The following is a 25,078-nucleotide window of genomic DNA, read 5'->3' as shown; positions in this document are numbered from 1 at the left end:
ACACCTCACAATAAGAAAAATTCTTAATTTTCAACAAATTCCCTGTGTAAAAAAATACTACTATTCACATATAGTAATAACATAAATATATAATTTCACATAATATCCAAGGAAATAAATTCAAACAGAAACATGTACAGACCCTCCTAAAGAGCAGTGGATTTCATTTGTGACCCTTCTTTCTTCCATCACAAAGCACAAAAAATATATTCTACTTGAACAAATGGATAACGAGAGAAAGTACGATTCGATCATCCTATTTCTAATCTTTAACAAAGGCTTTACAATTTGTACATAATTGAATCACTAAGTATTTTAAAAAGAAAGTTTTGTGCACTTGGAAACTATTAAATAAAGGTATATAAATAGACAGTTTTCTCTACATAAAAAAGAATACTGAACTGAGAAACTATCTGGCGAGGTAGCTCTCGAAATATTTCTGCCAAAGAAACTGCAAATTTAAAAAATAAACAAACCACACACAAACAAGTTCAATAAAAAAGAAATTAAAAACAGTTCAACAAATGAAAATACTCAACGATATTTTCCGCTAAGAATCAAAAACACATAAACAAGTTCAATAAAAAAGAAATTAAAAACAGTTCAACAAATGAAAATACTCGACGATATTTTCCGCTAAGAATCAAAAACACATAAACAAGTTCAATAAAAAGAAATTAAAAACAGTTCAACAAATGAAAATACTCAACGATATTTTCCGCTAAGAATCAAAAACACATAAACAAGTTCAATAAAAAGAAATTAAAAACAGTTCAACAAATGAAAATACTCCACCATATTTTCCGCTAAGAATCAAAAACACATAAACAAGTTCAATAAAAAAGAAATTAAAAACAGTTTAACAAATGAAAATACTCAACCATATTTTCCGCTAAGAATCAAACTAAAACAAATGTATTTGATTGGCTGATCAACAACCATCTGAACAACAGCATTGTATAGAAATTAAAACTAATGATAAAATATATTTTGGCAAAAATCACGAAATGAGAACACATCACATTATTAACTTACTTGGTCAAATACTATATACATAAACAGGTAGTTAGGCACAAGGACTTTAAATTTATATAAAATTACATAAACTAAAAACCTTCAAAATACTATCACAATATCACTAATACAATGCTGTATGAATACAGCACGCAGGCAGCATTAGGACCTGACTATGATTTTATGACTAGACCAGCTTATGATAAAAATCACACATTGATTCTTTCAGATTATGAAATCACTTACGACAAGCTGCTTTAAAAGAAGCTACGTTAAATTCTTTAAAGTAAACTTCCGGTTTGAGATAATTCTCTAGTTTGCCCACACTGCAGAGGTTTATGCTACCGCGCTTGACGCTGCCGCTCTTCAACTGCTTCACCATGATGGCGTCGCAGAAGGGAATCAAACGAGTTATGTCTTTCCCGTTGTATACGACTCGAAAGGAATAATTCTTACGGTATTCAGCATTCTGGGGCGTTGAAGTGTTACGGTAAACCTCGAATATCAAACGCGATGCGTAGTAAGGAAGCTGGTAATTTGGTACGGCGAGGCTATCAAGTAAGAATTTGAGTGTTTTGTCATGACCAGAAAAGATAACAACTCGGGGTTTAGAATCGCCTACCATACCATCAATGTAGTTCACAATACTTTTCAAGAGACCATAAGACCTTAACTTAGCAGCCTTACGCTGCGCAGACGTTCGCTTCTGTTTCCCTTCCCACTCCTCATAGGATATCAGGCTAGTAATGTCTTCAATTTTGACACATCTTCCTTCACTGCACGGTAAAACCGCCCCATGACAGACATAAGCAAGGAGAGCGTCTCGCATTACCAGTGGATTTGTGATGTCGTCTGCCATGGGGTTCGACTTAATCAAGGGATTAATTCTACGGATCAGATCCATAACGCCCGGATGGGACTTGCGATACTCCCTACGCTCCTGATCGTATTTATGATCGTAAACGTCTGCTTTGTCGCACCGGCATTCGTTATCACAAAAGCTGATTCCCTTCCCATCTCGAATGTGCGTCTTCGATATGTCAAAGTCTGGCAGAAATGAATACAAGAAAGCCAGAAGACTCTGAAATGTGCGACGATACTTTGAGCTATAGACAACTATGTCCTCCGCATCCCATTTGTTACCGAGCAGATTCCAATCGTTCAAGTACACCTCTTTTAAAACCTTCCCGAGTTGTATATGCTGAGCAACGCCCTGCGGTGTGAGATAACCAATGTTGCACTTGGAAGGTAGAGGCAGCAATGGGTATTTCACGAAAGTACCCACAAAATTGATAAATGCGTTTGTTTTGGAGGCATTAAGGATGTCGTTCACATACTTTTTGTAAGTGGGAGTTCCATAGCTCTTGTGGCCACAGTTAATACTCGAGAGGTTACTTACATGCACAAGAGGTCCTCTGTCGCCATGTCGAAATGCTATGACAACCCCAGTCAGTTCATACTGCACTGGCAAAACAGCTGAAATGTTCAAGAATTTCTTTCCGTAATTTCAGTAGAGTATACAGTAATAGTATAATATATATAAAATGTTAATCATTTCAAAATAGTATCTTTATAAAACTACTGCATATAAATATACAGTACTGTAGTAGTATAATATGGCAAAACAGCTGAAATGTTCAAGAATTTCTTTCCGTAATTTCAGTATACAATACTAGTATATTATATATAAAATATTAATCATCTCAAAATAGTATCTTTATAAAACTACTGCATATAGATATACCGTACTGTATATGGCAAAACAGCTGAAATGTTTAAGAATTGCTTTCCGTAATTTCAGTACAGTATACAGTACAAGTATAATATATATATAATGTTAATCATTTCAAAATAGTATCTTTATAAAACTACTGTATATAGATATACAGTACTGTAGTTGTATAATATGGCAAAACAGCTGAAATGTTCAAGAATAGCTTTCCGTAATTTCAGCATACAGTACTAGCATAATATATGACAAATATTAATCATTTCAAAATAGTATCTTTATAAAACTACCATATATAGATATACAATAGTAGTATGTACGAAAAATGTTAATCATTTAAAAAAATATCTTTTTAAAACAACTTTATATAAATGAATCGTGGCATTCTAATACTAAAATAATTTTCATTGGTATTCAACACAACACAAAGAAAAGCCATAAAAAAAATAAGAAATGGAGATATGAGTATTGAGAAAGAAAGAATAAATAAAAAAAAAATACATAATACAATTCTTAAAAGATTGCAAACTACAAACCATTGTTTTGCATTGGGAATAAAAAGTTCTTCATGAATAAAAACCACCCATAAATATTAATCCCACTACACTGTACTGCATTTGGTACAGCATGAGATAAAGTGCAAAGTCTTGGATATAATCCAGCTACATCGTGTTTCATCCCAGCGTTGTTCAGCAAAAGCAAGGAAAATATAATTTTATCTTTTACAATACTTACAATGTGGTGGATAATGTGGGAGGGTGGGCTGTGGCACCCTAGCAGTACCAGCTGAACTCGGTTGAGTCCCTTGTTAGGCTGGAGGAACGTAGAGAGTAGAGGTCCCCTTTTTTGTTTTGTTTCATTTGTTGATGTCGGCTACCCCCCAAAATTGGGGGAAGTGCCTTGGTATATGTATGTATGTATGTACAATACTTAAAATAAGGATCTGTTTTTAGCCTTCCCTTGCTTGAGATTATGCCTTTGATATTAGCAAAATGCAAATAGAGACAAGACATTCCTGATTGTTACTGCTATCTCCATCAGGGAGTTTTTCAGAAATGTTGTAGAGTCATTTATGTGCGAGGGCCACTGTGGTGGGTATAGGTTTGTCTGAGGATAGTTGAGATGGGATGGAGAATGGGAATTGTGATGCAGTTCCGGTAGGCCCTGCTACTTCCTCCAGTGCCTTGGATGACCGCGGAGGTAGCAGCAGTAGGGGATTCAGCGTTAAGAAGCTTCATCTATGGTGGATTATGTGGGAGGGTGGGCTCTGGCACCCTAGCAGTACCAGCCGAACTCGGTTAAGTCCCTTATCAGGATAGGAGGAACGTAGAGAGGAGAGGTCCCCTTTTTTCTTTCATTTGTTTGATGTCGGCTACCCCCCAAAATTGGGGGAAGTGCCTTGGTATATGTATGTATGTAATATTATGTTCTAGAGAACTAATATTATGTACAGTTTATTAGCATTTATGTACTTTAATTTTATCATTATTTTGTAGATTAATAATATTTATGTTTCCATTTATTTTTTCACACATTAAGATCACTATTTCATTGCATCGTTGCAACAATGTAATCATATGTGTCAACACTGTTTTTCTTTCCGCCACATGCATAGTCCAGTGGTCACTGTAGTGACAAGCATGGAGCTGATCTCACTGCTTTCACGTCGATGTCCATATATCTTCAATATGTAAGATTTTAAAGAACCTACAAGTTTCATTTGTCACCTCTCATTCCCTTTATTGCATGGACATAAGTGGTGGCAGCATCACACACAGGAATGAGGGAGGTTTGATTAGGATAGTGATTATTAGTATAAATATTTTGTGAGATGGGGGGAATTTGTGGAAGAGGGTAACAGAGATTTCTGGGGGGTATTTTGGGGGGGTATTGCTGTTGCTGTCCTCCTTCAAATTAGTTTGAGGGAAGGGCATGGGGGAAGGAGAGGCATTGAATCTTAGAGGTAGGGAAAGGGGTGTGTAGAAGGAGCATTGGGGGTGGGAACAGGAGAGATATTACTGTTGAAGGGAGGATTGTGGGAAGAAAAGATAGAGTGAAATAAGAGGAGTGTAGGAGTGATGGTGTCATGTGGGTGAGAATACAATGAAGGAAAGCTGGGGTAACAATGTGAAAGTTATAGATGTTACAAAGACAAACATATATTTATGGTAGTGTTTGTGTTAATGGGTCAGTACATTAACTGTAAAAGTTTATAGTTTTTCTTTGAAGCAGGCAAGAAGGGATAGCCGTAACCAAAGCTGCATGCCGGCACCCATAGCCAATAAAATAATGTCAAACGACAACTGATAGAAAACAGATGTTCAGACTATTGTGAAAAAGTAAATTCCACAGAAGATAGATTATAGTCTCATACAGCATGGCACAGCTCTTAGTACTCATTGAGATGCATATTAGCATCCAGTCATTCCTTTTGGGACATATCCAAAAATAATGTCACCAATCTGTCAAAGTATCCTAGACAGCTACTTGCTGTTGATGTGACCAGAATTTAGCGAGGGACTTGCGAAAGTCTAAATGCACCTCAACTGAAGATATAAAAGCATGAGCTACATAAAACCAATTACTGTACAGTATACAGTAGTCATACCTCGGGTTATGAGTAATTCAGAATACGAGCAAATTGGTATACAGTACAGTACGAGTATAAAAATTCAAATACAGTGAACCCTCGTTTATCGCGGTAGATAGGTTCCAGACGCGGGCGCGATAGGTGAAAATCCGCGAAGTATTGACACCATATTTACCTATTTATTTAACATGTATATTCGGACTTTTAAAACCTTCCCTTGTACGTAGTACTGTTAACAAACTACCCTTTAATGTACAGAACACTTAATGCATGTACTACAGTACCCTAAACTAAAACAGGCACAAATATTAAAGGCGATTTTATATCATGCGTTTCCTAAACACCTAAAAAGCACGATAAAAAATGGCAACCAATGTTTTGTTTACGTTTATCTCTGATCATAATGAAGAAACAAACTCATTTAGTGTACTGTACACATATATGTATAGGTTAGTTTTTGCATCGATTATATTGATGTACAGTATACAGTATGTTGATTTTGTTATTACCAATGTTTTACTTAATTTTCCTTAGGACTTCCAAATGAAATGTTTTTCTTTATGACGCCACCTGAAACGACGGCGTCATAAAGTACGCTCAGTAAACAACCACGCTCAGAACAAAGAAGGCATTTAACGCGCATGATGAAAGTGATAAATAATGATATTTACAGTAAAAGCATTTACAAAATATGTTATTACAAATATTATTTACCGTATCTATATAAAATCATACAGTACATACTGTACGTAGCAAAGCAGGAAAACAATTTACGAGAGAGAGAGAGAGAGAGAGAGAGAGAGAGAGAGAGAGAGAGAGAGAGAGAGAGAGAGAGAGAGAGAGAGAGAGAGAGAGAGAGAGAGAGAGATTGTTTTACGTACGTAAATGTAAATTTTAAACAAAAAAAATATGATAGGCTTTTAAAACCTTCCCTTTAACTTAATGCATACAGTACTAAACTATAAAACAGACACAAATATTACAGTAAAATGTTTAAGTAAAAAATAAAGATTGTTACTGTACTCACCACGAAAGAAGTTCAAGAAAAACTTGAATGATGATGGCGATGAATTTGCTGCACAGTAGAAATGATGATGATGAAGCTGATGATGTCTTCTACTGTGCAGCCAATAATAGTATTTTACGTCTCTTCAGACGGAGGTGTCTTTTCCTGGGACACCTCTTCAACTTCTTCCTGAGACACTTCTTCAATTTCTTCTGAGGGCATTGTGATCGGAAGTTGCTGCCGCTGCTTCTTCTTTCGCAAGAGCATCCTGTAGGGAGCCATGTGTTCATCGATCTTGGTGCAGAATTGTACAGAACGAACCATATCCTCGTCCCACTCTTGCGACATTTCTTTCACCTCATTCGCAAGCTTGCAGAGCTTGGCAAGCCGTTCTAATTTTAAGACCGTTTCTTCGACATTTTCTTGGAACTCTTCCTGTGTTTCACTGTCTTCACTGCCCGATTTCGTCAGGTCTTCGAGGTCTGCGGCCGCGTAACTTCTACTGTCTTTTAACATAGTATCGAGAAGCGTCACCTTCTCAGCAATCATCATTTTTCGGTGCTGTTTAGGCTCACTACCAGCCTTAGTAGAAGCAGAAGGCTTGGGAGGCATTGTACAGTAGGGTTTAACAGAAAGTTCAACTTAAAACAGTCGCACACAGCACAGATTAAACTTCACAAAGTTAAGAACGTCTACTCAGCAATACGCGGAAAGAGAAAGTGAACGATGCAGACCCGCGAGAACTGTGATGCTGGAAGTTGAAGATGCGGGCAAAACACCAATCACAGGCTAGATAACAAAACTTGAGTTTTGATTCGTCATCTATCAGCGCTTGAACCAATCACAACCCGTCTTACAGTACATGGTGCGTTGGTTACTCATAGAAGATGCCCCGCGCATACTGAACGTACGTAGATTAAGTACAATACCGTAATAATAATAAATAATGATAATAATACTGTACAGTAATAATAATAATAATAATGATTAATAATAATAACAATAATAATTTTATTAACAACAACAACAATAATAATAATAATAACAATAATAATAAAAATTTACGTACGTACGCTATTTTACGCCTCTCTCTCTCTCTCTCTCTCTCTCTTTCTCTCTCTCTCTCTCGTACGCTTACAGTACTTATTCGAAATGTGATTTTTGCAACAAAGAATATTATTGGATGCAGTACTGTACTACGTACGTATACATACAAAAGATTCATGGAAAAGAAGCACATTCATTACAGTACACACCATTCTAATATGGTATGACTGCATCTGATTTGCGTTTCATGTTCGATTTAATTTTACTACGTACTGAATTATCGTATGATCACATTCTCTTTTCGTGTTTTATTTCTTTCTGTGCTGAATTATATATCATATGTAATGCAATGAACAATCAGTAAGAGCAGATATTACTAATTACAGTATTAATGGAATTACAGGTAACAAAATATCGTATTTGGTTATCTTCAGATTTCGCGGTATTTTCGAATTTTCCGGAAAATCCGCGATATGTATATATATATGGGTTATGGGAAAACCCCGCGAAGTGGTGAATCCGCGATTGTCGAACCGCGAAGTAGCGAGGGTTCACTGTAATTCTATGAGCATTGTATGCACATTTTTTGTATACAAGCACCAACGCAGTATCTATGTGAATTTACACTTTGTTTTACCTTAGCTCACTCTCCCTCCCCCCACACAGACCTTAACTCTTTCTCTCTCCACAGAACTTGTTCCAGCATCACCTAACGTTATTTTGCGAGCGTCTTTGGAATAGTTCTTTGTAAAGGTGTAACTGCGTGTTCTTTGTAAAATAAGATTGCTACTATTCATGCCAGGTTAAGAGCATTAACATTACAGTACAGCATCTAGAAAATGGCCCCAAAGATGATGAATAAAGATGGTATGAAGAAAATGATTACCTTAGAGGTGAAAAAATTTTATTTTCATTAGTAAAATAAATTTTTGAATATACTTACCCGATAATCATGTAGCTGTCAACTCTGTTGCCGACAGAAATCTACGGTCGGGATACGCCAGCGATCGCTATACAGGTGGGGGTGAACACCACAGCGCCATCTGTGGTCAGGTACTCCAGTACTTCTTGTCAACACCACCTCAATTTTTTCCTCGGTCCACTGGTTCTCTATGGGGAGGAAGGGTGGGTCAATTAAATCATGATTATCGGGTAAGTATATTCAAAAATTTATTTTACTAATGAAAATAACATTTTTCAATATTAATCTTACCCGATAATCATGTAGCTGATTCACACCCAGGGTGGTGGGTGGAGACCAGCATACATGTTAACAAAGAAGCTAAGTATCCCGTATTTTATTTTATTAGTTATTCAAAAATAACATAAAATAAATAAGTACCTGGTAAGGAAGACGACTTGAACCATTACTCTGCCTTTATTAAGTACGTCTTCCTTACTGAGCGTAGCGGTCCTCTTAGGATGCTGAACGACTCTTAGGTGCTGAAGTATAAAGGGCTGCAACCCATACTAAAGGACCTCATCACAACCTTTAACCTCGGCGCTTCTCAAGAAAGAATTGACCACCCGCCAAATCAACAAGGATGTGGAAGGCTTCTTAGCCGACCGTACAACCCATAAAAAAGTATTCAAGAGAAAGGTTAAAAAGGTTATGGGATTATGGGAATGTAGTGGCTGAGCCCCCGCCTACTACTGCATTCGTTGCTACGAATGGTCCCAGGGTGTAGCAGTTCTCGTAAAGAGACTGGACATCTTTGAGATAGAATGATGCGAACACTGACTTGCTTCTCCAATAGGTTGCATCCATAACACTCTGCAGAGAACGGTTCTGTTTGAGGGCCACTGAAGTAGCCACAGCTCTCACTTCATGTGTCCTTACCTTCAGCAAAGCAAGGTCTTCTTCCTTCAGATGAGAATGTGCTTCCCTAATCAGGAGCCTGAATAGGTAAGAAACTGAGTTCTTAGACCTTGGAAGAGAAGGCTTCTTGATAGTACACCATAAGGCTTCTGATTGTCCTCGTAAAGGTTATGACCTTTTTAGATAGTACCTAAGAGCTCTAACTGGGCAAAGTACTCTCTCCAGTTCGTCCCCCACCAAGTTGGACAGGCTTGGGATCTCGAACGACTTAGGCCAAGGACGTGAAGGAAGCTCGTTTTAGCAAAAAACCGAGCTGCAAGGAACATGTAGCCGTTTCAGATGTGAAAACTATGTTCCTGCTGAAGGCGTGGATCTCACTTACTCTTTTAGCTGTTGTCAAGCACACGAGGAAAAGAGTTTTTAATGTGAGGTCCTTAAAAGAGGCTGATTGGAGAGGTTCAAATCTTGATGACATAAGGAACCTTAGGACCACGTCTAGATTCCAGCCTGGAGTGGACAACCGACGTTCCTTTGAGGTCTCAAAAGACCTAAGGAGGTCCTGTAGATCTTTGTTGGTGGAAAGATCCAAGCCTCTGTGGCGGAAAACCGCTGCCAACATACTTCTGTAACCCTTAATCGTAGGAGCTGAAAGGGATCTTACGTTCCTTAGATGTAACAGGAAGTCAGCAATCTGGGTTACAGTGGTACTGGATGAGGAAACTGCATTGGCCTTGTACCAGCTTCGGAAGACTTCCCCTTTAGACTGATAGACTCTGAGAGTGGATGTCCTCCTTGCTCTGGCAATCGCTCTGGCTGCCTCCTTCGAAAAGCCCCTAGCTCTTGAGAGTCTTTCGAAAGTCTGAAGGCAGTCAGACGAAGAGCGTGGAGGTTTGGATGTACCTTCTTTACGTGAGGTACACGTAGAAGGTCCACTCCTAGAGGAAGAGTCCTGGGAATGTCGACCAGCCATTGCAGTACCTCTATGAACCATTCTCTCGCGGGCCAGAGCGGAGCCAACCAACGTCAGCCGTGTCCCTTTGCGAGAGGCGAACTTCTGAAGTACCCTGTTGACAATCTTGAACGGCGGGAATGCATACAGGTCGAGATGGGACCAATCCAGCAGAAAAGCATCCACGTGAACTGCTGCTGGGTCTGGAATCGGAGAACAATACAACGGGAGCCTCTAGGTTATCGAGGTAGCGAACAGATCTATGGTTGGCTGACCCCACAGGGCCCAAAGTCTGCTGCAAACATTCTTGTGAAGGGTCCACTCTGTGGGGATGACCTGACCCTTCCGGCTAAGGCGATCTGCCATGACATTCATATCGCCCTGAATGAACCTCGTTACCAGCGTGAGCTTTCGATCTTTTAACCAGATGAGGAGGTCCCTTGCGATCTAGAACAACTTCCACGAATGAGTCCCTCCCTGCTTGGAGATGTAAGCCAAGGCTGTGGTGTTGTCAGAGTCCACCTCCACCACCTTGTTAAGCTGGAGGGACTTGAAGTTTATCAAGGCCAGATGAACCGCCAACAGCTCCTTGCAATAGATGTGAAGTGTCCTTAGCTCCTGATTCCATGTTCCCGAGCATTCCTGACCGTCCAAAGTCGCACCCCAGCCCGTGTCTGATGCGTCAGAGAAGAGACGGCGGTCGGGTTTCTGAACAGCCAAAGGTAGACTTCCTTGAGAAGAAAGCTGTTCTTACACCACGTGAGAGTAGACCTCCTCTCTTCGGAAACAGGAACTGAGATCGTCTTTAGCGTCATGTCCTTTATCCAGTGAGCCGCTAGATGATACTGAAGGGGGCGGAGGTGGCGTCTCCCTAACTCGATGAACAGGGCCAGCGATGAAAGTGTCCCTGTTAGACTCATCCACTACCTGACTGAGCATCGGTTCCTTCTCGGCATGCTCTGGATGCAATCTAGGGCTTAGTAGATCCTTGGGGCCGACGGAAAAGCCCGAAAAGCTCGACTCTGAAGATCCATACCCAGGTAGACAATGGTCTGGGATGGGACGAGCTGGGACTCCTCAAAATTGACCAGGAGGCCCAGTTCCTTGGTCAGATCCATAGTCCATCTGAGAATCTCCAGACAGGGACGACTTGTGGGAGCTCTTAAAAGCTAGTCGTCTGACGGAGCCGGACACAAGATCATGGTACTGCTGCACAGTCTGTGAACTGTCAACCATGGGGAAGCGAGGAAGTACAGCGACAACCCGAAGCTGTCTAGACTGTCTGGGTCGTACAGACAACTCCTTATCGGGTTGCTGAGGTTGCCGCACTGCGTCACAACAAGTCACTTCTGCTGGTTGTTGAACGTCTTCCCAGTGACACACTGACTCCGTAAACAAAAAATCCTCTAACAAGGACTAAGCTTGGACTGCATGTCTTGCAACAAAGCTCAAGGTCTATGGGAGCAGGTGTGGTAACAGACGGGGTTAGCGACTGAAGTGGAACCATTACCCTCCCTGGAAGCATGTTATGCTTAAATAAAAGTCCATAGGAGGCTAAGCAGCTAAAGGCTCCTCTCCAAATGACAGAGTCCTCAAGGGAATATCAGAAGGAGGGAGAATAGCACTTTCTCATCTACAGGAACCATATCCGAGAAAAGCTAAGTTCTCTCAGTGAGGGTTTCACTGGTGCAAAAGCAGCAGACTAGAAGGCAACGTTATGAAACTGCTTGACAGTCTAGTGAGTTGGCAACAACCAAAGATGTGTGACTGAGGAGCATGCGGTAAGGTATGCAGAGCATGCTGTATGCAGAGCATGCTGTATGTAGAGCATGCTGTAAGGTAAGCAGAGCATGTTGCATGGCGTGCGGCTTATGCTGCATGGGATGAGGCTCAAGCTGCATGGGATGAGGCTCATGCTGCATGGTATGAGGCTCATGCTGCATGGGATGAGGCTCATGCTGCAAGGGATGAGGCTCATGCCGCATGCGTTGAGGAGGATGCCGCATAGTATGAGGCTCCTGCCTCATGGGTTGAGGCGGTTGCCGCATAGCATGAGGCTCCTGCCTCATGGTTTGAGGAGGATGCCGCATAGCATGAGGCTCCTCATAGCATGAGACTCCTGCCTCATGGGTTGAGGAGGATGCCGCATAGCATGAGGCTCCTGCCTCATGGGTTGAGGAGGATGCCGCATAGCATGAGGCTGCCTCATGGGTAGAGGAGGTTGCCGCATAGCATGAGGCTCCTGCCTCATGGGTTGAGGAGGATACCGCATAGCATGAGGCTCCTGCCTCATGGTTTGAGGAGGATGCCGCATAGCATGAGGCTCCTGTGAGGTTCCTGCCTCAAGGGTTGAGGAGGTAGCTGCGCAGAGAGAGGCTCATGCTGTGAAGAATGCGGTTGCTGCATGCGTTGAGGCGGCTGCCTCATAGCATGAGGTTCCTGCCTCAAGAGTTGCGTCTGCCTCAAGGGTTGAGGAGGTGGCTGCGCAGAGAGAGGCTCTTGCCTCAAGAGTTGAGGCTCTTGCCTCAAGAGTTGAGGTTCTTGCCTCAAGAGTTGAGGTTCTTGCCTCAAGAGTTGAGGCTCTTGCCTCAAGAGTTGAGGTTCTAGCCTCAAGAGTTGAGGTTCTTGCCTCAAGAGTTGAGGCTCTTGCCTCAAGAGTTGAGGTTCTTGCCTCAAGAGTTGAGGCTCTTGCCTCAAGAGTTGAGGTTCTTGCCTCAAGAGTTGAGGTTCTTGCCTCAAGAGTTGAGGTGCCTCAAGAGTTGAGGTTCTTGCCTCAAGAGTTGAGGCTCTTGCCTCAAGAGTTGAGGTTCTTGCCTCAAGAGTTGAGGCTCTTGCCTCAAGAGTTGAGGCGGTTGCCGCATAGCATGAGGCTCCTGCCTCAAGGAAAGTGGAGGTTGCTGCATAGCGCTGGTACCTGGCAACTCCCAATGCGGCAGCTCACGCATGGAGGCAGGAGGAGCCTCAACATCATACGTCTGGCAGGGTGGACTGCGCAGAGGTGGAGGAGCGCTCGCAGGAGGAGGTGTGCTAACCTTCTCTGCCTGAAACTCCTGCATCAACACCGCAAGCTGAGACTGCATTGTCTGCAGCATAGACCACTAGAGTTTAAGAAAGACAACAACAAACGGAGCTACTGTCCGTTGAGACTGAGGGTCTAAAACAGCTGGTGCGGCAACAGACGGAGTTACTGCCTGTTGCGATACCACCTAGCCTCTCTGGGAGGTGTGCAGTTGTCGTACTGCAGCAAGTCCGAACTGACCCAGTGCTAATGGCACCACCTAGGAGTTTGACTTGCGCGGAAGGGACCGACTTGCACTTAAAAGCTGCAAGATTTGGTCCATGGTTTCTGCGAGAAACCTCTTCCGCAGACGAGGAATAAAAGGGCTCTCTCGTCTTTGTGTGGGTGGGGTGATCACGTCGGCTACGTGAGTTGGTTACACCCGAAACCACGGAGGGAAACGTCTGTTCGTCGATCAAGGCCTGATGAACCCATAAGTCCTTCGACGTTACTTCTCCCCTGCTTGGGAGCTTGTAAGAGGTCCCAGACTAGGCGAACAACTGGCACGAACAGACGAACCCTCGAACGCAACACTGTAACACTTTGCGCTTATCACTTTATCACTTTTGATTTTCTGTTTGCACTTATTTCACTGAACTCGAAACTTTACGTGGTTTGTACCTGAAACACGCAATTCTATCCTTCATTAAAAGTTAGTAATTGCGAAAACAGTATTACAATGTAACAGAAAAACATAATGAAAGATAAATAATTCAGTGGCTGGAAAAGAGACTAAACACTAGATCAAATAAACTACGTTTAAAATCTCTCACCGCATAAAGCCTGAGAACAAGAATAAAACTCTAGAAACGTTTACCTTCTTCCCCTAAAGAGACTAGGGAGAAGAGCAAAAACGATAACAACGTTACCCGCTTGAACGAAACGTTTATCCTCCTCTCTCTCCCTCCGTCTCTATCTCTCTCTCTCTCTCTCTTAACTTAGAACCTGAGAGATGAGCCCAATTATATATATCGTTAAAACATATTATTGTTAAAGGAAAAAAACTGAAAGATTTCCCAAATAAAAAGTTCCTTTATTAGAATTAAAACCATTTAAGCTAAGAAAGAATGAACAAAACGATAGAATCGTTCTACTCTTACTGCAACGTGACACCGTGAATACTCTCTCTCTATCGTAACGATAGAGCGCAAGTTGAACGTTCTGAACGTCAACAACTGCAGAGACAAAACAAAACGTTAGTTCAACTTTGAAAACAGTACGAGACTATCAAAGAAATTCTTTCAAAAACATTAAAATAGCATAATATGTTAACAGGTAAAAACGAAATGACGGGCTCAATGTTAATTAACTTCGGTTCCAAGAAAAGACCGCCTACTATTAGGAAAGGTCGAATATAAACAAATATAAAAATTAATTTTAATAAGTTTATAATAAAAGGAAGTTAATCGAAGAGGCCTATAAAAGGCGGAGAGATATAAAATAAATCTATAACTTTTGTTAAGCAAAATTAAGAAAGAGAGTCTATACTCTCTTCGACACCAACACTTCCGTCTAAGGGAAGGGTCGGCCATTAAAAGTGAAAGAGAGTTCATACTCTCTTCGTCACCAAAATTAAATCAAAAATTAAATCAAATTAATTCCAAAAACTTGCTAAGCTAATGATAAAGCTTCCTGAATAGCGAAGGCTAAACTCTAGAGCAAATACATCACCAAATCGTGAGCAATAACTCCAGAATCAACAGCGTATCCATGTAGGTCTAGCCGGAGGCACGACAGAGGAAAAATTGAGGTGGTGTTGACAAGAAGTACTGGAGTACCTGACCACAGATGGCGCTGTGGTGTTCACCCCCACCTGTATAGCGATCGCTGGCGTATCCCGACCGTAGATTTCTGTCGGCAACAGAGTTGACAGCTACATGATTATCGGGTAAGATTAATATTGAAAATTAAATAATTGCAAAGCATGAGTTAAAAATGTACTATCTAACAATATTCACAATTTATACAACTCTGAAGAAAAAAAAAAGGAAAGTGATGAATAAAGATGGTACGAAGAAAATGATTACCTTAGAGGCGAAAAATTAAATAATTGCAAAGCATGAGGTAAAAATGTACATATCGTACAATATTCACAATTTATACAACTCTGAAGAAAAAAAAAGAAAAGCAACTAGTGCTGTGAAAATGGTGCTGATACTGACGAAACATTGGCCACGTATTCCTGGTAACATGGAAAACTTGCTTCTCATCTGGATCAATGAGTAGTTAGCCAGAGATACAATAATAGAGATCATTATTTGTGAGAAACCAAAGTTTTTGTATGCTGACATTTTGAAAAATGAGCCTAGAAAAAGAATCATTCAAAGTGAGTAACAACCATGGTGTTGTGTGACATGATGAGGTTACGAGATCTGATGTTTAGCCAACAGAGGCATCCGTTTCAGAACTTAAAAGGCTTGTGGATTCTGATTTTTTCATGCCACAGCAAGTGTCCAATTGCAACAAGACTGCTCTGTTCTGGAAGATGCCAAGGAGGACCTTCATTACAACAAAAGAAAAGACAATTCCCAGTCACAAGCTCATGAAAGACTGCCTAACCCTGTTGTTCTGTGCTAATCCCAGCAGAGATTGCAAAATCAAATGCATCCCGATGTATCACTCAAGATAATCCACGAGCCTTTAAAGAGTACACAGCGCAGAAGGAGCAACAGAACGAAGGCTTGGGTGACTAATAATTTTTTTGTGGACTGGATCAATGAGGTTTTTGGTCCTTGGAACAATAAGTACCTCATGGAGAAGAACCTCCCACTCCAAGCCTTGTTGCTTACGGATAATGCTCTTGCCTACCCTCCATCCATTGAAGACAACCTAATAGAGGAGTTTAAATTCATAAGAATCAAGTTCCTGCAACCTATCACCACTCTAATTAACTAACCCCTTTCTCTGAGCCCTCAGAGAAAGGTGAAAAGGGGTTAGATGGTAACACCCTATCCCACGAGTCTTCATGGGACTTGGGATCTGAAGAGAATCTGCTCCATTCTGAAGGAGGATGAAGACATTCATTACTGGAAACTTTTCGAATACGAGGGGAGGGAGAGATTGAGGTTGAAACAAACTCAATAGGAGATAATCGGTAGTTGACGACATATGAAATACTCTGGGTGATCTCAAACCCATTGCGGAAGAGGGTCGCCCAGAGGAGTAACTTGACGCCTACTTTCTGGGAGGTGCGAAGAGGTGAGGCATTTATGGGTGATGCATGGTGTGGTGAGGTGCATCTGGGTGGTGCGTGAATAGGTGAGGTGCGTCTGAGTGGCTCACTAAATGGTGAGGTGCATCTGAGTGGCACGTGAGGTGTTAAGGAGCATCTGGGTAATGCGTGAAGTGGTGAGGCGTGTTTGGATGGTACATGATTGATTGACTTCTTTGGAGTTTTCTGGAACCCTGATATCTAAGGTCATTGACGCCGAAGAGTGGCACGTGAAGTGGTGAGGGGGACGCGTGCAGTAACCCACCAGTTCGAAACCCCTAACAGGTTGAGCTGGGTGGTGGGCGCTACCACCACAGGCTCAGGTTCAGGAGAGGAGGGGTTATGTAGTGGGGACAGGCGATTAATCCACACGCACGCTTAGGAGAGCTAGCTTGCTCAGGTATGATTGCGATCATGCCTGTGTGCATGTTGACAGACATGTTGCTCGCCAACATAGGGATCCTTGTGAGAATTGCATCACACACAGGCAATGCGCGCTTGAGACATGCTAACACTAAGCATGTCTCCTCCACTAGTCTTATGAGATACAAAGACTTGGAGACTTGTCTGATGTCGGTTGACTTCGGATTCAACCAATAAAGAGACTTCCTCTTCTCTGCTCTCAAAGGAGACAAGCCAAAGGTTTCCAGTGCCAGAGCAGAAACACAATCCTTCACCTCCTTTTAAGCAAGAGCTATCACCAACAACTCCTTGAAAGGGGAGCCTTGTAGTCTAAAGGAGGAACAAATCACTTGCAGGGTGTCGTCAGTCTGAAAAACAGATGGAGACTCCTCCCGAAGTAGAGACCCTCTAGTTTTTCTAGGAAAAACGCGAAGATCTCCTGGCCTCGAGAATTGTCAATGGGGCCCCCACTCTCCTCACTACGGCTTCCAAAGGATACCAACAGGATAAGGTTGGAAGAGAGAATGCCGGGGGTCAGAGGTGAAGAATCTATTTATGACCTCTTCTTCCTCCTCCTGCGATGTGATCCACTGAGAAGGCAACAAGAGTGTCCTCTGCCGGCAGAGGACAACATATGGGGGATCCTTCTCCCTTGTACTCATGAAGGTGCTGCAACATTCTCCCAACAACCCAGGGCAAGTCTACATACCTGAAGGCATCCCCCTACCAGACGACCACTAACATGCTGAAAGAAAAGAATTATTATTTAGCCAAGAAACCCCAGCCAGTTCAAGAATGTCGGTTCCAACTGAAGGCTGAAATCACACTGAGTGCTCATTGAGCAAGCAGGGGGGTGGGGCTTATCCTCTCTTGGCTGGTAACAACCGGCCTCCTGCTTAAACCTTGTTATAAAAGTTTCACTGCTGTATACTCCAGCTTTACTGATATATCCTTTATATGACAAGGGTTAGTATTTGCATAGAAATAAATCAAGATTGCACAAGTCATCAACCAATTGATGGCAAATTGTACTGATGAATAGATGTACAAAAAAAAAAGAAGAAAAAAAAAATTTATTTACATAGTTTGGAGAACGTGAAACAACACAACATTGTATCAAAAATGATTTAAGGTATAATTCAATTGTATATTTAACTTTGAAACTTGTATTACCTTCTTGATGCCTCTGTATACGATCAGGTGGATTGCACTGATGCCGGATCTTCTTGCTACGGGGCTTGTCTTGTGAAAGAGCATTGGCACCTGATTGAGCTCCTCGGTTTACCATGAGAGGTGGAGGAGGGTGCGCCGAATCAGTCTCAACTCTCCAATACGACACTATAAATAAAGATAATTACATGTAATTATTATCAATTCATTTAGCCAGACAACTGGATCATATTCTTACATATTCTCTACTGTCCTCATACACCTGACAACACTGAGATTACCAAACAGTTCTTCTTCACCCAAAGGGTTAACTACTGCACTGCAATTGTTCAGTGGCTACTTTCCTCTTGGTAACGGTAGAAGACACTCATTAGCTATGGTAAGCAGCTCTTCTAGGAGGACACTCCAAAATCAAACCATTGTTCTCTAGTCAAGGGTAGTGCCATAGCATCAGTACCATGGTCTTCCACTGTCTTGGGTTAGAGTTCTCTTGCTTGAAGGTACCCTCGGGCACACTGTTCTATCTAGTTTCTCTTCCTCTTGTTTTGTTAAAGTTTTTATAGTTTATATAGGAGATATTTATTTTGATGTCGTTACTCTTATATTTTATTTTTCCTTGTTTCCTTTCCTCACTGAGCTATTTTCCCTGTTGGGGCCGCTGGATTTATAGCATCCTGCTTTTCCAACTAGGGTTGTAGCTTAGCAAGTAATAATAATAATAATAATAAAGGTAAAGTGTCCTAGTGCAAACGCTTACTATCCTGGAAAGTTTACTTGATGCTAGTTATTAGCGCTAGTGAACTATCCCCGTGTAAACAAGCCTTTAGTGTTTGTATTCAATGTAGGAAAAAATATTGAACTGTATTCATACAAAGTCATTAATATTTTTGAAAACTTTAATAGTGTACTGGACTACATCTATTTAATTAAATATAATGGTTTTCCGACATACAGGAAGTTTGTTTATAGTAAAATAGTAGTGACATTTTGGGGAACAAAAGACTTGAAAGTATATGATATATTATAAATGTGATGTATTGCTTCTGCATTTATAGGAATGGCTGATTTACAAATATTTTCTATACAGGGCCAAGAATGCAACTGCTGCTTTCTGTGGAAACCTACTGTATATTGTATATATATTTTGTTCATTTGTTTTTTAACTTGGTAAAAGGAGTTAATTGGTATTCTAAGAATTTTATAAACATTGTTTAGAGCCAGTGTTGATTATTGAATTACCTACTTATGTTAATGCTTGTGGGTGGTTTTTAACAGACTGTTAACGCAGTTATACAAGTACAAGTAGCTTAAATTCTGAAATTTGCCTAATCCACTGAAACGAGGAAAGACAGGTATTTGTAAAGCAATAACTTATGTTTTATGTGAACAAAGTATAGTAGATATATGTACTAAAAGTACCAGTTTGCATTAGCAAAAGAAACATTACCTGAAAATGTTGGTACTTACTAAACAGAAGCAAAATCCCAAGCCAGCCAAGAATCAGGATGTAGCAACGAAGAACTCGGAATTTCTTTTGCCATCTCATACTGCTTAGATGTATCAATGCCACGGTAACAGATGCTTCTTTAAATAGTATGGAGCAACAAGCAAAAGTCTGCAATTAACAAATCATATTAGTTATCCCTTTTACCCCAAAAGGACGTACAAGTACGTTTCACAAAAGCCATCCCTTTACCCCCATGGACGTACCGATACGTCCTTGCAAAAAAATGCTATAAATTTTTTTTTTTTTTCATATCTTTGATAATTTTCTGAGAAAATTCAGGCATTTTCCAAGAGAATGAGACCAACCTGACCTCTCTATGACAAAAATTAAGGCTATTAGAGCAATTTAAAAAAAAATATACTGCAAAATGTGCTGGGGAAAAACTAACCCCCTGGAGGTTAAGGGTTGGAAATTTCCAAATAGCCTGGCGGTAAAAGGGTTAAGAGGAAAACTTATCAAATGAAAATGCTCACCATACATACAATTATCTAATTTTATACAAATACAGCATCTTACTTCGGGTTCCAATACGAAAGTTCAGGAAAGTGTCAACCCAGTATCGGTCTCATAGAAAATGATGATTCTAAATTAAATCTTCAGCTCGCTTTACCCGCACCTACTAAACCGGTACCTGTATGGGCACATCCTGAAATATATTGTCTTGGGTTAGAGTTCTTTTGCTTGAGGGTTAACTCAGACCGGCTATTCGGATCCTTTGTATAACGACGGACAGGAACACGTGCATAGAACACCATCTAAGCTAATCTTCACCACCTAACCTAACCTACAAGATGGGTCCTTATATACACACCTAAAAAGAGAAGCTAACGGCTCCCTTCAAACCCCAATTAGACTGCCGTATTCTTAGTTATAGGGTTGAAAATAGGGGAGTTATGGGGTATGGCCGTCCATATAGCAGTCACACTATTCTATTTTTTTTCCTCACCAGGCTATTTTTCCCCTGATGGAATCTTTGGGCTTATAGCATCCTGCTTTTCCAACTAGGGTTGTAATTGAGCTCGTAATAATAATAATAATAATAATAATAATAATAATAATACAATATTTGGGGTGCATGTATGATAGCAGCCGACCAAGAATATTTCAGTGTCAGTGTAAGGGGGGGGGGGGTTGGCATGGGGGCGTTAGCCACCCGTCAATTAAGTAGGTAAGGAAACAGCTTGTAGATTAAGTTAAGGGGGAAAGTTAAGGTTAGTTGATGTCCATTTTTAATCCCCAACGGGACGAACTGGCCACTGATATACAAAGACTCCTCAGAATGTATGAATGATGACAGTCGACTAAAAATACGGCAGTGTAAGGGGGGGGAGGTTAGCCCCCGTCAGGTAAGTGGCTAAGGACACGTCTTGTAGGTTAGGTTAAGGTTGAAGTTTGTTACTCGGTCTCCATTTTTAATGCAGGTAGGAGGAACTGGCAGCTGATATACAAAGGCTCCTACTTTTCTAGAAATAGCGTATCCTAAACTAGATATATATGGCAGGATAAAATTGATTTGGCTTTAGGATAGCTTATCCTAAAAACAAAATCCTATAATCCTTAATAAATCCGAGCTTATTTATCTCTGGAAATAATTAACATTCTTAACCTGAGAGTTAATTGCAATAAAAATGTTTATAAAGTCATTTAAAGTGAATTATACATACTGGGAAATTTGCTGATTCAATACATTTTTCGATCGGCGATCGCCGATATTGTTGACATTTAGAATCTTGGTCTTCAGATAAATCAGGGTTACATTAGAGAGATTTTATTTTTGAAAATATATCTATTTTAATTTTTTTGATAATATTATAGGTTAAAAATTATTATATATGAGAGTATTTTATAACTTTTATTACTGTTGTATAATTTTAATCATAAAATTATATATTTATCAAGTATATGACCCGTTTTCAAATCGAGGAAGATAAACATCGTCTGAAATAAAAATCGTAAAAAAGATTTTATTTATAAATAAATATCTATTTTTATTTAGGTTACGTATTATTATATATGATATTATTTTATAATTTATATTACTGTTCTTTAATTTCAATTATAAAAGTATATGTTTATCAAGTATGTGACCCGTTTTCAAATCGAGGAAGATAAACATCGTCTGAAATAAAAATCGTAAGAAAGATTTTATTTTTAAATAAATATCTATTTTTATTATTTCAATATTTTAGGTTATATGCTATTATATATTATAATATTTTAGAATTATTATAAATATTGTATAATTTTAATCATAACAGTATATATTTATCAAGTACAAAATCCGTTTTCAAATCGAAAAAGATAAACATCGTCTAGAAAAAATCGTAAAATTCTCAAAATGAATTTTTTCTCGCTATTAATATATCTTTTACTTATTTTAACCGTTTTTTTTTATCCTGTCACACACTAAAGGTAGTGCCATAGCCTCTGTACCATGGTCTTACACTCCCTTGGGTTAGAGTTCTCTTGCTTGAGGGTACACTCTAGCACACTTTTCTATTTAGTTTTTCTTCCTCTTGTTCTGTTAAAGTTTTCATAGTTTAAATAGGAAATATTTATTTTAATAATGTTACTATTCCTAAAATATTTTATTTTTCCTTATTTCCTTTCCTCACTGGGCTATTTTCCCTGTTGGGGCCCCTGGGCTTATAGCATCCTGCTTTTCCAACTAGGGTTGTAGCTTAGCATATAATAATAATAATAATAATAAAAATCCCTGTATCCTGCAGGATCTACAAGATTTATTTGTTGTATACATCATTAAAACCCTATAGAATTTTTTCCATTTTAGAATAGATTTTTTTAACCATTGTTATCCCTTATAGACTAAATTAGCCTTATTATTATTATTATTATTATTATTATTATTATTATTATTATTATTATTATTATTATTATTATTATTATTATTAAGCCACAACCCTAGTTGGGAAAGCACAATGCTACAAGCCCAGGGGCTTCAACAGGGAAAATAGCCCAGTGATGAAAGGAAACAGGTAAAAATTAAAACAAATATATCCTTTATAAACTATGAAAACTTTAACAAAACAAGAGGAAGAGAAATGAGATAGAATAGTGTGCACGAATGTACCCTCAAGCAAGAGAACTCTAACCCAAGGCAGTGGAAGACCATGGTACAGAGGCTATGGCACCACCCAAGACTAGAGAACAATGGTTTGATTTTGGAGTGTCCTTCTCCTAGAAGAGCTGCTTACCATAGCTAAAGAGTTTCTTCTACCATTACAAAGAGGAAAGTAGCCACTTAACAATTACAGTGCAGTAACCATTTGGGTGAAAAAGAATTGTTTGGTAATCTTGGTGTTGTCAGGTGTATGAGTACAGAAGAGAATATGTAAAGAATATGCCAGACTATTCGGTGTACTGTATGTGTGTTAGTGTGTGTGTGGGGGGGGGGGGGGGCAAAAGGGAAAATGAACTGTAACTAGAGAGAAGGATCCAATGTAGTACTGTCTGGCCAGTCAAAAGACCCCCATAACTCTCTAGTGGTAGCATCTCAACGGGTGACTGGTGCCCTGGCTAACCTACTACCCCCTTTAGTTATCTTGTAGACTTATTTTGATTCATGTCTCAGAGGAAATAAAAATATTCACGTTTCAAATAATCTTATAAATAAGATTTTTAAGTTAAATGGCATTCTTAGGTGAGGCACTCAGGTAAAATTCAGAATTTTCTAAGTGCTCCTTTAATGTGGATTTGACAATAAACGGATAATATGCGGCGTGGAATGCTGAATGCCTTGGAAATTTACAAGATAACTGTTAAGGTCTTGTAGAGAGTAAGGTTCCCCTGTATTATAGGATCAGAAAAGCATCCCTTAAAAGTAAAAAGAAAAGTAAAACGCCTTAACCCATAAAATACCACTCTTGTTTCATTGTCCTTCAATTGTTGTTCATCGCTATCTTCATACACCTGACAACACTGAGATTACCAAACATTTATTCTTCACCCAAGGGATTAACTACTGTACTGTATTTTTTTAGATACTACCACTAGAGAGTTGTGGGGTCCTTTGACTGGCCAGACAGTAGTACATTGGATCTTTCTCTCTGGTTACGGTTCTTTCCCTTTGCCTACACAGACACCGAATAGTCTGACCTATTCTTTACAGATTCCCTTCTGTCCTCATATACCTGACAACACTGAGATTACCAAACATTTAATCTTCACCTAAGGGATTAACTACTGCACTGTAGTTGTTCAGTGGCTACTTTCCTTATGGTAAGGGTAGAAGAGACTCTTTAGCTATGGTAAGCAGCTCTTCTCGGAGAAGGACACTCCAAAATTAAACCATTGTTCTCTGGTTTTGGGTAGTGCCATAACCTCTGTACCATGGTCTTCCACTGTCTTGGATTAGAGTTCTCTTGCTTGAGGGTACACTAGGGCACACTATTCTATCTCGTTTTTCTTCCTCTTGTTTTGTTAAAGTCTTTACTGTTTATATTGAAATATTTATTTAGATGTTGTTGCTGTTCTTAAAATATTTAATCTTTCATTGTTTCGTTTCCTCACTGAGCTATTTTCCCTGTTAGGGCTCATGGCCTTATAGCATCCTGTTTTTTTCAACTAGGGTTGTAGCTTAGCAAATAATAATAATAATAATAATAATAATAATAATAATAATAATAATAATAATAATAATAATAGTTTGTGTGTGTTATACCTAGCTATGGGTGTAGTGCCTGGTCACTGAGATTATTGAGATGGCATTTACTTCTGATAAAACCAATGTCACGCCCCCCCCCCCCCCCCCAGTCAATGTGTGACGGATCACGAACCTTATTGTAGTTATCTGATCTCTTGGTGCTCGAATCCCCCAAGTAAAGATTAAGATATCTGTTATGGCAAAGACTATTACTTTACTTTACTTTTACGGGTTTATTTCTCGCCCTCCATCAGACACTAAAAGTCTGTTCAAGCGGGCCTTGGTGTGTGAAAAATAATTTCTTTCCAGTTGATATTTTGCTCTGTATCTTATCAGTTATTTCGCTAGCATTTGTATTCAGGCTTAATAGTTTTCAGGTCACTATTATAACACTTTCTAAAAAGATAAGTCTTCAGGTTTTTCTTGAAAGCTGCCACATTTTTGCTATTCTTGACGTTAAGTGGAAGGTCGTTGAAGAGTCTCGGTGCAGCATAACTATTACTATATTTGCTGTTACGGGAAGGCGTTCACATAATTTATTTCCCACTCCTCAGATTTTCCTACAGTAGGAAAGGAAAAAATAATCTAAGAAACCTTGGTGACATCCAAATAAGTATTATGGACAACATGCTCCAGATTATATGAGTTCGTGACCTGTGTATCACCTGACTAATTTGTCTCTCAGTGAGCCAATAAACAATGTATTATTATTATTATTATTATTATTATTATTATTATTATTATTATCATTATTATTATTGTTATTAATAATAATAGTTTATATAGAACATATCTGTTTTGACGTTGTTACTGTTTTAGAATGATTTATTGTTAACTTGTTCTCATCATTTATTTATTTGCTTTCCTCACTGGGCTATTTTTCCCTGTTGGAGCCCTTGGGCTTATAGCATCT

General features: G+C 39.6%; 1 protein-coding gene across 1 annotated transcript; it reads right to left on the bottom strand.

The window, feature by feature from the left end:
* Positions 1-245: 245 nt before the first annotated feature.
* Positions 246-21,229, bottom strand: LOC137652488 (2-phosphoxylose phosphatase 1). Its single transcript, XM_068385928.1, has 4 exons — positions 21,167-21,229; positions 19,463-19,610; positions 17,999-18,163; positions 246-2,490 (listed from the first exon to the last, which is right to left on the bottom strand). Exons 2-4 carry the CDS (start codon positions 19,539-19,541, stop codon positions 1,253-1,255), a joined length of 1,482 nt encoding a protein of 493 aa, XP_068242029.1. The 5' UTR covers positions 19,542-19,610; positions 21,167-21,229; the 3' UTR covers positions 246-1,252.
* Positions 21,230-25,078: the final 3,849 nt, after the last annotated feature.

This window comes from Palaemon carinicauda, chromosome 13 (genome assembly GCF_036898095.1).
Source record: "Palaemon carinicauda isolate YSFRI2023 chromosome 13, ASM3689809v2, whole genome shotgun sequence".
NCBI classification, from domain to species: domain Eukaryota; kingdom Metazoa; phylum Arthropoda; class Malacostraca; order Decapoda; family Palaemonidae; genus Palaemon; species Palaemon carinicauda.
The sequence above is the reverse complement of the archived record's forward strand: the minus strand, read 5'-3'. Positions and strand labels throughout refer to the sequence as shown.

Coding starts and splice junctions, on each gene's coding strand:
- LOC137652488 (XM_068385928.1), bottom strand. CDS start 19,541: ATGAGATGGCAAAAGAAATTCCGAGTTCTTCGTTGCTACATCCTGATT. Junction 18,164..19,462: donor TGGGATTTTGCTTCTGTTTA/GTAAGTACCAAC, acceptor CTTTATTTATAG/TGTCGTATTGGAGAGTTGAG. Junction 2,491..17,998: donor TATACAGAGGCATCAAGAAG/GTAATACAAGTT, acceptor TGAACATTTCAG/CTGTTTTGCCAGTGCAGTAT.